This window comes from Bombina bombina, chromosome 1 (assembly GCF_027579735.1).
Source record: "Bombina bombina isolate aBomBom1 chromosome 1, aBomBom1.pri, whole genome shotgun sequence".
NCBI lineage: Eukaryota > Metazoa > Chordata > Amphibia > Anura > Bombinatoridae > Bombina > Bombina bombina.
Window position 1 is genome coordinate 1,493,153,790 of NC_069499.1, and position 14,165 is coordinate 1,493,167,954.

At 39.7% G+C, this 14,165-nt stretch overlaps 1 protein-coding gene across 1 annotated transcript in view; it reads left to right on the forward strand.

Annotated features, from left to right (window-relative positions):
• ATAD5 (ATPase family AAA domain containing 5) overlaps positions 1 to 14,165 on the forward strand; it is a 507,256-nt gene that overhangs the window by 21,246 nt on the left and 471,845 nt on the right. The window contains exon 6 of the mRNA XM_053721398.1: positions 3,102 to 3,168. Coding sequence (XP_053577373.1) covers positions 3,102 to 3,168 — 67 coding nt within the window. The remainder of the gene's footprint in view (positions 1 to 3,101; positions 3,169 to 14,165) is intronic.

The following is a 14,165-nucleotide window of genomic DNA, read 5'->3' on the forward strand; positions in this document are numbered from 1 at the left end:
TAGAAAGATTTACCATAAGATATGGCATATATTGGTGTGAATCCAAGGGCTACTCTTGGAGTAAGGGTCAGGATTCCAAGAATTTTGTCTTTTCTCCAGGAAGGTCTGGAGAAGGGTTTGTCAGTCAGTACTCTGAATGGTCAGATCTCTGCTCTATTTTGCTGCACAAGCGTCAGGCCTTGGTCAGGATCAGGCCTGTGTTTAAGTCTGCATAAATAAAAAGAGAGAAGCGCTCAACCTGGGAACGAACAATAGCATAATAGCTTGTTCTATGGCTAGTTACCACCGTTGAAGCAGCCTCTTTTTGCTCAATATGTGCCTTTCACAGAGAAGAACTTTCCTGTAGCATATCAGTATGATCCTGACTTAACAGTGCAGTCCAGCCCCGAAATACTAGGCAACCCCTCTCTGAACGAGAGAAACAGCAAAACCCCAGATGTACGTTTCGGCCTATTGTGGGCCTCGTCAGTGAGGTGCAGCCATATCCCTCTAGTCACACTGAGCAACGGGTCCACGTCTGGATTACCACATCACACTTAGGGAGACTTCCCCAAGTGTCATAATTTGCATAAATAAAGAGAGTGAAGCGCTCAACCTGGGAATGAACAATAGCATAATAGCTTGTTCTATGGCTAGTTACCACCCTAGAAGCAGCCTCTTTTTGCTCAATATGTGCCTTTCACAGAGAAGAACTTTCCTGTAGCATATCAGTCTGATCCTGACTTCACAGTACAGTCCAGCCCCGAAATACCAGGCAATCTCTCTCTGAACGAGAGAAACAGCAAAACCCCAGACGTACGTTTCGGCCTATTGTGGGCCTCGTCAGTGAGGTGCAGCCATATCATATGTGTTTAAGTCTGTTGCTTCGCCTTGGAGCCTTAACCTTGTTCTTAAAGTTTTGCATTAGGCTCCGTTTGAGCCACTACATTCCATAGATATTAAGTTATCTTGAAAGGTTTTGTTTCTTACTGCTATCTCTTCTGCTCGGAGAGTTTCGGAACTCTCAGCTTTGCAGTGCGATTCGCCTTATATCATTTTTCATGCAGATAAGGCAGTTCTTCGTACCAAGTTTGGTTTTCTTCCTAAGGTTGTTTCGGATAGAAATGTTAATCAGGAAACTGTTGTTCCTTCTCTCTATCCTAAACCTTCTCATAAGGAACGTTTGTTGCACAACCTAGATGATGTGCGTGCTCCTAAATTCTATTTGCAGGCGACTAAGGATTTTCCCCAGTCTTCTGCATTGTTTGTTTGTTTTTCTGGTAAACGTAAAGGTCAGAAAGCTACTTCTCTTTCTCTCTGGTTGAGAAGTATTATTCGTTTAGCATATGAGACTGCTGGACAGCAGCCTCCTGAGAGAATCACACCTCATTCCACTAGGGCTGACTCTTCTTCTTGGGCTTTCAAATATGAAGCTTCTGTGGAACAGATTTCCAAGGCTGCAACTTGGTCCTCTTTGCATACTTTTTCCAAATTTCATAAATTTGATATTGTTGCCTCGGCTGAGGCTTCTTTTGGGGGAAAGGTTCTTCAAGCAGTGGTGCCTTCTCTTTAGGTCTACTTGTCTTGTGTCTCCCTAGTCCTCCGTGTCCTTTTGCTTGGGTATTGGTTCCCAACAGTAATTGAGGACGCAGTGGGCTCACCATATATTAGGAAAGAAAACAAAATTTATGCTTACCTGATAAATTTCTTTCTTTCCGGATATGGTGAGTCCACGGCACCGCCCTTTATTCTAAGACCATTTTTTTTACTAAACCTCAGGCACCTCTACACCTTGTGTTACTCCTTTTCTCCATTTTCCTTCGGTCGAACGACTGGGGTTTGTGGGAAGGGGAGCATACTTAACAGCTTTGCTGTGGTGCTCTTTGCCGCTTCCTGCTGGCCATGAGTGATATTCCCAACAGTAATTGAGGATGCCGTGGACTGACCATATCCCGAAAGAAAGAAATTTATTTAGGTAAGCATACATTTTTGTTTTTTTCTTTCACGATTCAGATAGAGCATACAATTTAAAAAAAATAAAATAAAAATTCCAATTTACTTCTATTATCAAATTTTGCTTCTTTATCATGGTATTATTTGTTGAAGACATACCTAGTAGGTAGCCTGTGTCTGGGACACTACATGGTAGAATGAAGTTGCTACCATCTTGTGCTCTTGCAAATGTGTAACGTTCTTGCTAAACTGCTGCCATATAGTGTTAATTTCTGCGCTTACTTCCTTTTTTAACAAAAGATACCAAGAGAACAAAGAAAGTTTAATTATAGAAGTAAACTGTAACGTTGTTTGACATGCTCTGCCTGAATCAGAAAACAAAAGTTTTGGGTTTCCTTTATCATTTTATACATCTATATAGATCAACATTCCTTTATTTCTCCACTGTAATTCAGTAATTACCCTTGGCTACCTATCAGTTCAGTCTGGCAAAACAGAAGTTTATTTTTTTTACATAAATCAATCCAGTTTTTGCCTTTTAAAATGTAGTCTAAAGTTGTACCATCATTCTTCCCCATGGTTATTTTTGTCGTACGGACAGTTTGTAGGCTTTGCATTTCATTGAACAATTAAGCCATTCCCACAATGATATTAAATAAATAAATCAAGATGACATATTTTCATTCTAAACTACATTTGTAATGTTAGATACATGCTGCTTTGAACAGATTTCTCTCCCTTATAGGGTTGGGGAAAAAATTACATGCTTTCATTCATTGAAGCAGATAATTTTATAACTATCAACTTTGCAAATTGATGTGTATCACCTCCAAAAATAGGTTATAAACAGATGTGTAGTAGTGCTCAGGTCGTTAGTGATAACCGATTTCTCTCCCCCCCCCCCCCCCCACTATAATAGCCCTTTTAAATACCTCCCAGTGCTCCATTGGAGAGTATATGGCATCCTTCCTGTGAATAACTTAAAAAGGAGGGTGTCTTTCAAATATTAATAATATATATTTTACCTAATGCACAGGTTTATAACCTCCCCAATCTGTATAAAACACATACATTATAGAGGGTTCTCTTTGGGTAGAGTACAACTCTCCATAAGAGCTTAATTACAAAAATAAGTTTTCAAATAACCGTTTTTTTTTTTTCTCCTAAAGGGCAAATGAAAGCTTCTGAGAAGAGATTGAAAAAACCTTCTCACATTACAATTATAGATGATAGTAGGTACGTAAAATAATTTCTAATAAAAATGTAATTTTTTTTTATGTTGTTCAAGCCTACAAATTACATTAATAAATTTTTTTTCCCTATAGTATGTGTAGGGGTTTACCCTTTCAACTTGTATCAATATGTATTTATTTATGCTGCTAGAATATTTTTACTTTTTTTTTTAAGCTAGGAAAGCACTTTTTAGTACAGCTAAAAGTAAAACTGTCTTAAAATTACATACTCCTATTTGAATCCTGCTAGTAATATTGACTTTCCTATTCTTTTAACTATGGCTAGTGCCTTTGCCAGTTTGGAGAAGAGTGTAACGATAATTGCCTTCACTGTAAGCCTGTGGTTAGTGTGAGGGTGTTTTTTTTTTCTTAATATGCAGCGCTTTGCTTTCAGCTACCCAGGGTAAGTGGTGAAGTTACTGAGAAGACTTGGTCCGCTCTGTTCTGACATTCCGTTTAATTCAGACGCCATTGTGACATAGACCTGCGGAGGATTTTTGTCTTTCTCGCCGCTAGATGTTTAAGCATGGTCCCTGACCGAGTCTTACTAAGCTCTGGTGTGACACAGAATTGGTTTTTCTTTCCAATGGCACGGAGAGTCCACGAATCCATATATATATATATATATATATATATATATATATATATATATATATATATATATATATATATATATATATATATATATATATATATATATATATATATATATATATATATATTTATATTTTTTTTTTCTCTTAAGTGTAGTCAGTCCACGGGTCATCCATTACTTATGGAATATATCTCTTCCTAACAGGAAGCTGCAAGAGGATCACCCAGCAGAGCTGCTATATAGCTCCTCCCCTCACATGTCATATTCAGTCATTCTCTTGCAGCCTAACTAGATAGGTCGCTGTGAGAGGTCTGTGGTGTTTTTTAACTTAGTTTATATCTACAATCAAAAGTTTGTTATTTTAAATGGCACCGGAGTGTGCTGTTTATTCTCAGGCAGCATTAGAAGAAGAATCTGCCTGCGTTTTCTATGATCTTAGCAGACGTAACTAAGATCCACTGGCTGTTCTCATCTGAGGAGTGAGGTAACTTCAGAGAAGGGGAATAGCATGCAGGGCCCCCCTGCAAATGAGGTATGTGCAGTAATTATTTTTCTGAGGAATGGAATTGACTGAGAAAATACTGCTGATACCAATGTAAAGTAAGTTCAGCCTTAAATGCAGTGATAGCGACTGGTATTAGGCTGATGAATGTGTGTACACTGAATGTATTTTTCTAAGGAATGGAATTGACTCTGAAAATACTGTTAATACTGAAATAATGTATGAGCCTTAACTGCAGTAAAAGCGACTGGTAGCAGGCTTATTAATAACAATTCATAACTTTTCAAATGTATGTTTGAAACGTTTACTGGCATGTTAATCGTTTTTTGTGAGGTACTTGGTGATAAAACTTATTGAGGCATGATTTTTACCACATGGCCATCTTTGTTTTCTGCATAGAAACAGTTTTCTGAGCTTCCCCACTGTTGTAATATGAGTGGGAGGGGCCTATTTTAGCGCTTTTTTGCGCAGTAAAAATTCAGTCACAATCTGTCTACTTCATCCTCCATGATCCAGATCGTCTCTAGAGAGCTCAGGGCCCCTCAAAATTCATTTTGAGGGAGGTAATCAGTCACAGCAGACCTGTGACAGTGTGTTTTGACTGTGAGAAAAACGTTAATTATTAAATTGTTAATCCGTTTTTGGGTATTAAGGGGTTAATCATCCATTTGCTGGTGGGTGCAATCCTTTGCTAACTTAATACATTTACTGTAAAAAATTGGTTGCTATAACTATTTTGGTTCATTGTTATTTCAACTGTGACAGCTTTTTGTGCTTCTTAAAGGCACAGTAGCGTTTTTTATATTGCTTGTAAATTTATTTAGAAAAGTATTTCCAAGCTTGCTAGTCTCATTGCTAGTCTGTTTAAACATGTCTGACACAGATGAATCTCTTTGTTCACTATGTTTAAAGGCCAATGTGGAGCCCAATAGAAATTTATGTACTAATTGCATTGATGCTACTTTAAATAAAAGTCAATCTTTACATGTAAAGAAATTATCACCAGACAACGAGGGGGAAGTTATGCCGACTAACTCTCCTCACGTGTCAGTACCTTCGCCTCCCGCTCAGGAGGTGCGTGATTTTGTGGCGCCAAGTACATCAGGGAGGCCCTTACAAATCACTTTGCAAGACATGGCTACTGTTATGACAGAAGTATTATCTAAATTGCCAGAATTAAGAGGCAAGCGCGATAGCTCTGGGTTAAGGACAGAGCGCGCGGATGAGGTGAGAGCCATGTCAGATACTGCGTCACAGTTTGCAGAACGTGAAGACGGAGAGCTTCATTCTGTGGGTGACAGATCTGATCCAGGGAGACTGGATTCAGAGATTTCTAATTTTAAATTTAAGCTTGAGAACCTCCGCATATTGCTAGGGGAGGTATTAGCGGCTCTGAATGATTGTAACACGGTTGCAATTCCAGAAAAATTATGTAGGTTGGATAGATACTATGCGGTACCAGTGTGTACTGACGTGTTTCCTATACCTAAAAGGCTTACAGAGATTATTAGCAAGGAGTGGGATAGACCTGGTGTGCCCTTTTCCCCTCCTCCCATATTTAGAAAAATGTTTCCTATAGACTAAGGTGGAGGGAGCAGTTTCTACTTTAGCTAAGCGTACCACTATCCCGGTGGAGGATAGTTGTGCCTTTTCAGATCCAATGGATAAGAAATTAGAGGGTTACCTTAAGAAAATGTTTGTTCAACAAGGTTTTATCTTACAGCCCCTTGCATGCATTGCGCCTGTCACTGCTGCGGCGGCATTCTGGTTTGAGTCTCTGGAAGAGGCCATTCGCACAGCTCCATTGGATGAAATTATGAACAAGCTTAAAGCACTTAAGCTAGCTAACGCATTTGTTTCTGATGCCGTCGTACATTTAACCAAACTTACGGCTAAGAACTCCGGATTCGCCATCCAAGCGCGCAGAGCGCTATGGCTTAAATCCTGGTCAGCTGACGTGACTTCTAAATCTAAATTGCTTAATATTCCTTTCAAAGGGCAGACCTTATTCGGGCCCGGCTTGAAAGAAATTATAGCTGACATTACGGGAGGTAAGGGCCATGCTCTACCTCAGGACAGGGCCAAATCAAAGGCCAAACAGTCTAATTTTCGTGCCTTTCGTAACATCAAGGCTGGAGCAGCATCAACTTCCTCCGCTCCAAAACAGGAAGGAGCTGTTGCTCGTTACAGGCAGGGCTGGAAAGTTAACCAGTCCTGGAACAAGGGCAAGCAGGCCAAGAAACCTGCTGCTGCCCCCAAGACAGCATGAAGAGAGGGCCCCCTATCCGGAAACGGATCTAGTGGGGGGCAGACTTTCTCTCTTCGCCCAGGCTTGGGCAAGAGATGTCCAGGATCCCTGGGCGTTGGAGATCATATCTCAGGGATATCTCCTGGACTTCAAAACTTCTCCTCCACGAGGGAGATTTCATCTTTCAAGGTTATCAGCAAACCAAATAAAGAAAGAGGCGTTTCTACGCTGTGTACAAGACCTTTTACTAATGGGGGTGATCCACCCAGTTCCGCGGACGGAACACGGGCAGGGATTCTATTCAAATCTATTTGTGGTTCCCAAGAAAGAGGGAACCTTCAGACCAATCTTGGACTTAAGAATCCTAAACAAATTTCTAAGAGTTCCATCATTCAAAATGGAAACTTTTCGAACCATCCTTCCCATGATCCAAGAGGGTCAGTACATGACCACAGTGGATTTAAAGGATGCCTACCTTCACATACCGATTCACAGGGATCATTATCGGTACCTAAGATTTGCTTTCCTAGACAGGCATTACCAGTTTGTAGCTCTTCCCTTCGGATTAGCTACGGCTCCAAGAATCTTTACAAAAGTTCTGGGCTCACTTCTGGCGGTACTAAGACCGCGAGGCATAGCGGTGACTCCTTACCTAGACGACATTCTGATACAAGCGTCAAGTTTTCAAACTGCCAAGTCTCATACAGAGATAGTTCTGGCATTTCTGAGGTCGCATGGGTGGAAGGTGAACGTGGAAAAGAGTTCTCTATTACCACTTACAAGGGTTCCCTTTCTAGGGACTCTTATAGATTCTGTAGAGATGAAAATTTACCTGACGGAGGCCAGGTTATCAAAACTTCTAAATGCTTGCCGTGTCCTTCATTCCATTCCACACCCGTCAGTAGCTCAGTGCATGGAAGTAATCGGCTTAATGGTAGCGGCAATGGACATAGTACCATTTGCGCGCCTGCATCTCAGACCGCTGCAATTGTGCATGCTAAGTCAGTGGAACGGGGATTACTCAGATTTGTCCCCCCTACTAAGTCTGGATCAAGAGACCAGAGATTCTCTTCTATGGTGGCTCTCTCGGCCACATCTGTCCAAGGGGATGACCTTTCGCAGGCCAGATTGGACGATTGTAACAACAGACGCCAGCCTTCTAGGCTGGGGCGCAGTCTGGAACTCCCTGAAAGCTCAGGGATTATGGACTCAGGAGGAGAAACTCCTCCCAATAAATATTCTGGAATTAAGAGCAATATTCATTGCTCTCCTAGCTTGGCCTCAGTTAGCAACTCTGAGGTTCATCAGATTTCAGTCGGACAACATCACGACTGTGGCTTACATCAACCATCAAGGGGGAACCAGAAGTTCCCTAGCAATGTTGGGCAGAGTCTCACTCTTGCCACCGGTCAGCGATTTACATCCCAGGCGTAGAGAACTGGGAGGCGGATTTTCTAAGTCGCCAGACTTTTCATCCGGGGGAGTGGGAACTTCATCCGGAGGTCTTTGCTCAACTGATTCTTCGTTGGGGCAAACCAGATCTGGATCTCATGTCGTCTCGCCAGAACGCCAAGCTTCCTTGTTACGGATCCAGGTCCAGGGACCCGGGAGCGGTGCTGATAGATGCTCTGACAGCCCCTTGGGTCTTCAACATGGCTTATGTGTTTCCACCATTCCCGATGCTTCCTCGTTTGATTGCCAAGATCAAACAGGAGAGAGCTTCGGTGATTCTGATAGCGGCTGCGTGGCCACGCAGGACCTGGTATGCAGACCTAGTGGACATGTCGTCCTGTCCACCGTGGTCTCTGCCTCTGAGACAGGACCTTCTAATTCAGGGTCCTTTCAAACATCCAAATCTAATTTCTCTGAGGCTGACTGCATGGAGATTGAACGCTTGATTCTATCAAAGCGTGGCTTCTCGGAGTCGGTTATTGATACCTTAATACAGGCTAGGAAGCCTGTTACCAGAAAAATTTACCATAAGATATGGCGTAAATATTTATATTGGTGCGAATCCAAGAGTTACTCATGGAGTAAGGTTAGGATTCCTAGGATATTGTCCTTTATACAAGAGGGTTTAGAAAAGGGCTTATCTGCTAGTTCGTTAAAGGGACAGATTTCTGCTCTGTCTATTCTTCTACACAAACGTCTGGCTGAAGTTCCAGACGTTCAGGCTTTAACTAGGATTAAGCCTGTGTTTAAGACTGTTGCTCCGCCGTGGAGCTTAAACTTAGTTCTTAATGTTCTTCAAGGCGTTCCATTTGAACCCCTTCATTCCATTGATATCAAGCTGTTATCCTGGAAGGTTTTGTTTTTGATGGCTATTTCCTCGGCTCGAGGAGTCTCTGAGTTATCTGCCTTACATTTTGATTCTCCTTATCTGATTTTTCATTCAGACAAGGTAGTTCTGCGTACTAAACCTGGGTTCTTACCTAAGGTAGTTACTAACAGGAATATCAATCAAGAGATTGTTGTTCCATCACTGTGTCCTAACCCTTCTTCAAAGAAGGAACGACTTTTGCATAATTTGGACGTAGTCCGTTCCCTGAAGTTCTATTTGCAGGCAACTAAAGATTTTCGTCAAACTTCTTCCCTGTTTGTCGTTTACTCTGGACAGAGAAGAGGTCAAAAGGCTTCGGCTACCTCTCTCTCTTTTTGGCTTTGTAGCATAATACGTTTAGCCTATGAGACTGCTGGACAGCAGCCTCCTGAAAGGATTACAGCTCATTCTACTAGAGTTGTGGCTTCCACCTGGGCCTTTAAAAATGAGGCCTCTGTTGAACAGATTTGCAAGGCTGCGACTTGGTCTTCACTTCACACCTTTTCCAAATTTTACAAATTTGACACTTTTGCTTCTTCGGAGGCTATTTTTGGGAGAAAGGTACTTCAGGCAGTGGTTCCTTCTGTTTAATGTTCCTGCCTTGTCCCTCCCTTCATCCGTGTACTTTAGCTTTGGTATTGGTATTCCATAAGTAATGGATGACCCGTGGACTGACTACACTTAACAAGAGAAAACATAATTTATGCTTACCTGATAAATTTATTTCTCTTGTAGTGTAGTCAGTCCACGGCCCGCCCTGTCTTTAAGGCAGACCTAAATTTTAATTAAACTCCAGTCACCACTGCACCCTATGGTTTCTCCTTTCTCGTCTGCTTTGGTCGAATGACTGAATATGACATGTGAGGGGAGGAGCTATATAGCAGCTCTGCTGGGTGATCCTCTTGCAGCTTCCTGTTAGGAAGAGATATATTCTATAAGTAATGGATGACCCGTGGACTGACTACACTACAAGAGAAATAAATTTATCAGGTAAGAATAAATTATGTTTTATTTATATATATATATATATATATATATATATATATATATATATATATATATATATATATATATATATATATATATATATATATATATATATATATATACACACACACATATACATACAGGTGGCCCTCGTTTTACAACGGTTCAATTTACACCGTTTCAGAATAACAACCTTTTTTTCCAGTCATGTGACTGCTATGTGTTGCAGCAAAGCCAAGCAAGCTAAAATTAATCAGTTTAACCAGACCTGAGCTATCAAGCAGATTTCAAAGGAACAAGATCTTCCTGTCTATAAATCAGTCCAGTTGGAATACATAGAAAGAACTGTTTGCAGAAAAATGCAAGTGAAGTCTGTGTTGTGATTATTTTATTAGGATTATAATGCTGTTTAGCAAATGTTTTTGTTCATTTAACTTAGTTTAATTATATATTCTGTGTTGTGTGATTATTTTTTTAGGTTTATAATGCTGTTTAGCATTTAAAGTCTTCATTTCAAAGCTTTAAAAATAATGTATTAGGTGTTACTTATGCCAATTTTGAGAGGGGCCTGGAACCTAACTCCCTCACTTCCCATTGACTTACATTATAAACTGGGTTTCAATTTACAACGGTTTCGATTTACAACCATTCCTTCTGGAACCTAACCCCGGCGTAAACTGAGGGCTACCATTATTTTTATACACTATCTCATCAAATTATTTATTTACAGTTTTGAAATTAAGCATTATATACCAAATACAGAGTTTTTCCTACAGAACAATTCCATTAATAACAAACAATATCTACAAAAAAGAAAATATAAAAATTCAATATAAATATCCAGCGTCTATCTTATTATCCCTCCATAATAAACATAAGTCTTGGCCAAGAATATTATGAAGTTGTATATGTTATAACACGTTCATAAAGGGTTTCCATTTTCCTTTAAAACCAATCCTGTTGCCTGTTGCATTGTGATACAAATCATCCCTCTCTAAAATTGATAGATCAGGTTAAGTTTTAGCTGCTTAATAGTGGGTACCTTATTTCATGTAATTGGCAAGATTCCATGAGGTAGTGACGTATGGGATATACAATCCTACCAGGAGGGGCAAAGTTTCCCAAACCTCAAAATGCCTATAAATACACCCCTCATCACACGCACAATTCAGTTTTACAAACTTTGCCTCCCTATGGAGGTGGTGAAGTAAGTTTGTGCTTGGTTTTCTTCTGTGATATGCGCTTCTCAGCATTTTGAAGCCCGATTTCTCTCAGAGTACAGTGTTTGTCAGAGGGATGTGAAGAGAGTATCACCTATTAATTCTATGGTTTTCCTCACGGGAAATCCTTTCAAAGGTTATCGGTTGTAGAGATTCATCTCCTACTTCCCTTTTCAGATCGACAATATACTCTCATATTCCATTACCTCTACTGATACTGTTTCAGTACTGGTTTGGCTATATGCTATATGTGGATGGGTGTCTTTCTGTAAGTATGTTTTCATTACTTAAGACACTCTCAGCTATGGTTTGGCACTTTATGTATTAATAAAAAGATTTAAATATTTGTATTGTACTTATATTTGCCATGTGTCAGGTTTATGTATATTTCCTTTTGCAGACTATCAGTTTCAAATTGGGAAACATATTTAGGAAGTTATTTTACCTTGGGTATAGTCTTTTCTTCAAATTGACTGCTTTTTCATTAAATTTCACTGACAAAATTAGGCTTGCGAGGTCCCAAAATGCTGATATTTATTGCATCATTCTTGGCGCGATAATTTTTTGACGTGAAGGTACGTTCGGTGACGCAAATTCGTCATTCCCGGCATCTTAGTTGATGCCAGGTTTCCTTGCACAAGGTTGCGTCTGCCATGATGCAAGTTGCGTCATTTCCGGTTGTCATTAACGCCAAAAAATTTAATTTGCGTTGTACGTCATTCTTGGCGCCAAATAATTTAATTATTTAAACCTTACTTCCTATATGCCTCTTGCTTTTTTTATGCTCAGAGGGCTATGTTGTTTGCATTTTTTTTCCCATTCCAGAAACTGCCATATAAGAAAATTGATAATTTTGCTTTATATGTTTTTTCTCTTACATTTGCAAAATGTCTCAATCTGATCCTGCCTCAAAAACACTGTTGGAATCCCACTGCCTGATGACAGTTCTATCAAAGCTATGTGTATCTGTTGTAAGTTTGTGGAGATTATATCTCCAGCTGTAGTATGTAACTGTTGTCATGACAAGCTTTTACATGCAGAGAATGTATCCATCAGTACTAGTACAATGCCTGTTGTTCCTTCAACATCTTATGTACATGATATCCCTGTGAATATTAAAGATTTTATTGCTGATGCGATTCAGAAGGCTTTGTCTGCTATTCCGCCTTTAATAAATGTAAAAGGTCTTTTAAAACTTCTCATAAGATTGATGAAATTTCAAATGAATTATCCTCCTCTGATGAGGATCTATCTTATTCAGAAGATACTACCTCAGATATTGACACTGACAAATCTACTTATCTCTTTAAGATGGAGTATATTCATAAATTATTAAAAGAAGTGTTGGTTACTTTGGATATTGAGGAATCTAGTCCTCTTGATACTAAAATTAGTAAACGTTTAAATTCTGTTTACAAACCTCCTGTGGTTACTCCAGATGTTTTTCCAGTTCCTGATGCTATTTCTGATATGATTTATAAGGAATGGAATAGGCCTGGGTTTAAGAAATTGTATCCTTTGCCAGCAGCTAGATTGGAGTTTTGGGAAAAAATCCCCAAAGTTAAAGGGGGTATTTCTACTCTTGCCAAACGTACTACTATTCCTATGGAAGATAGTACTTCTTTTAAGGATCCTTTAGATAGGAAACTTGAATCTTATCTAAGGAAAACTTATTTTTTGGGCTATATTCTTAGGCCTGCTATATTCATGGCTGATGTTGCAGCTGCATCAACTTTTTGGTTGGAAAGCTTAGCGCAACAGGAAACAGATTCTGATTTGTCTAGCAGTGTTCGCTTGCTTCAACATGCTAATCATTTTATATGTGATGCTATTTTTGATATAATCAAAATTGATGTTAAATCTATGTCTTTAGCTATTTTAGCTAGAAGAGCTTTGTGGCTTAAATATTGGAATGCTGACATGGTATCTAAGTCTAGATTACTATCTCTTTCTTTCCAAGGTAACAATTTATTTGGTTCTCAGTTGGTTTCAATTATTTCAACTGTCACTGGGGGAAGAAAGTTTTTTTTTTTGCCTCAGGATAAAAGACCTAGGGGTAAATCTAAAGCTTCTATTCGTTTTTGTTCTTTTTGACAGAATAAGGAACAGAAAGCCAATCCTTCCCCCAAAGAATCTGGTTCCAATTGGAAACCTTCAAGTTGGAATAAATCCAAGCCCTTTAAGAATCCAGCGCCAAAGTCTGCATGAAGGTATGGGTAAGTTGGTGGGGGGCAGATTGAAATTTTTCCAAAACATTTGGACAGATTCTGTCCAAAATCAGTGGATCAGAGTATTGTCTCTCAAGGGTATCAAATAGGATTCAGAGTAAGACCTTCTGTGAGAAGATTTTTTCTTTACTCTCACACGTCCCAGCAAATCCAGTGAAGGCTCTGGCTTTTCTGAAGTGTGTTTCAGATCTGGCGCTTTCAGGGGTAATCATACCAATTCCGTTTCAGGAACAGGGTCTGGGGTTTTATTCAAATCTATTCTTTGTCCCAAAGAAAGAAAATTAATTCAGGCCAACTTTCAAAATGGTAACTATAAGGACTATTCTGCCTTTTGTTTAACAAGGTCATTATATGTCCACGATAGACTTACAGGATGCATATCTTCATATTCCAATTCATCCAGACCACTATTGGTTTCTGAGATTCTCTTTTCTAGACTAGCATTACCAATTTTCGCTCTTCCTTTTGGCCTTGCGACAGCTGCAAGAATTTTCTCGAAGGTTCTCGGTTCCCTACTCTCTGTAATCAGAGAACAGGGTTTTGCGGTGTTTCCTTATTTGGACGATATCTTGGTACTAGCTCAGTCTTTACATTCTGCCGAATCTCACACAAATCAACTAGTGTTTCTTCAAAGACATGGTTGGAGGATCAATTTACCAAAAAGTTCCTTGATTCCTCAGACAAGGGTCACCTTTTAAGGGTTCCAGATAGATTCTGTGTCCATGACTCTGTCTCTATCAGAGACAAATAAAATTGTTTTCAGCTTGTCAAAACCTTCAGTCTCGATCATTCCCTTTGCTGGTTTTCATATGAGACCTCTTCAGCTTTGTATGCTTAATCAATGATGCAGGGATTATACAAGGATATCACCGTCAATATCCTTAGATCCCAACGTTCGACT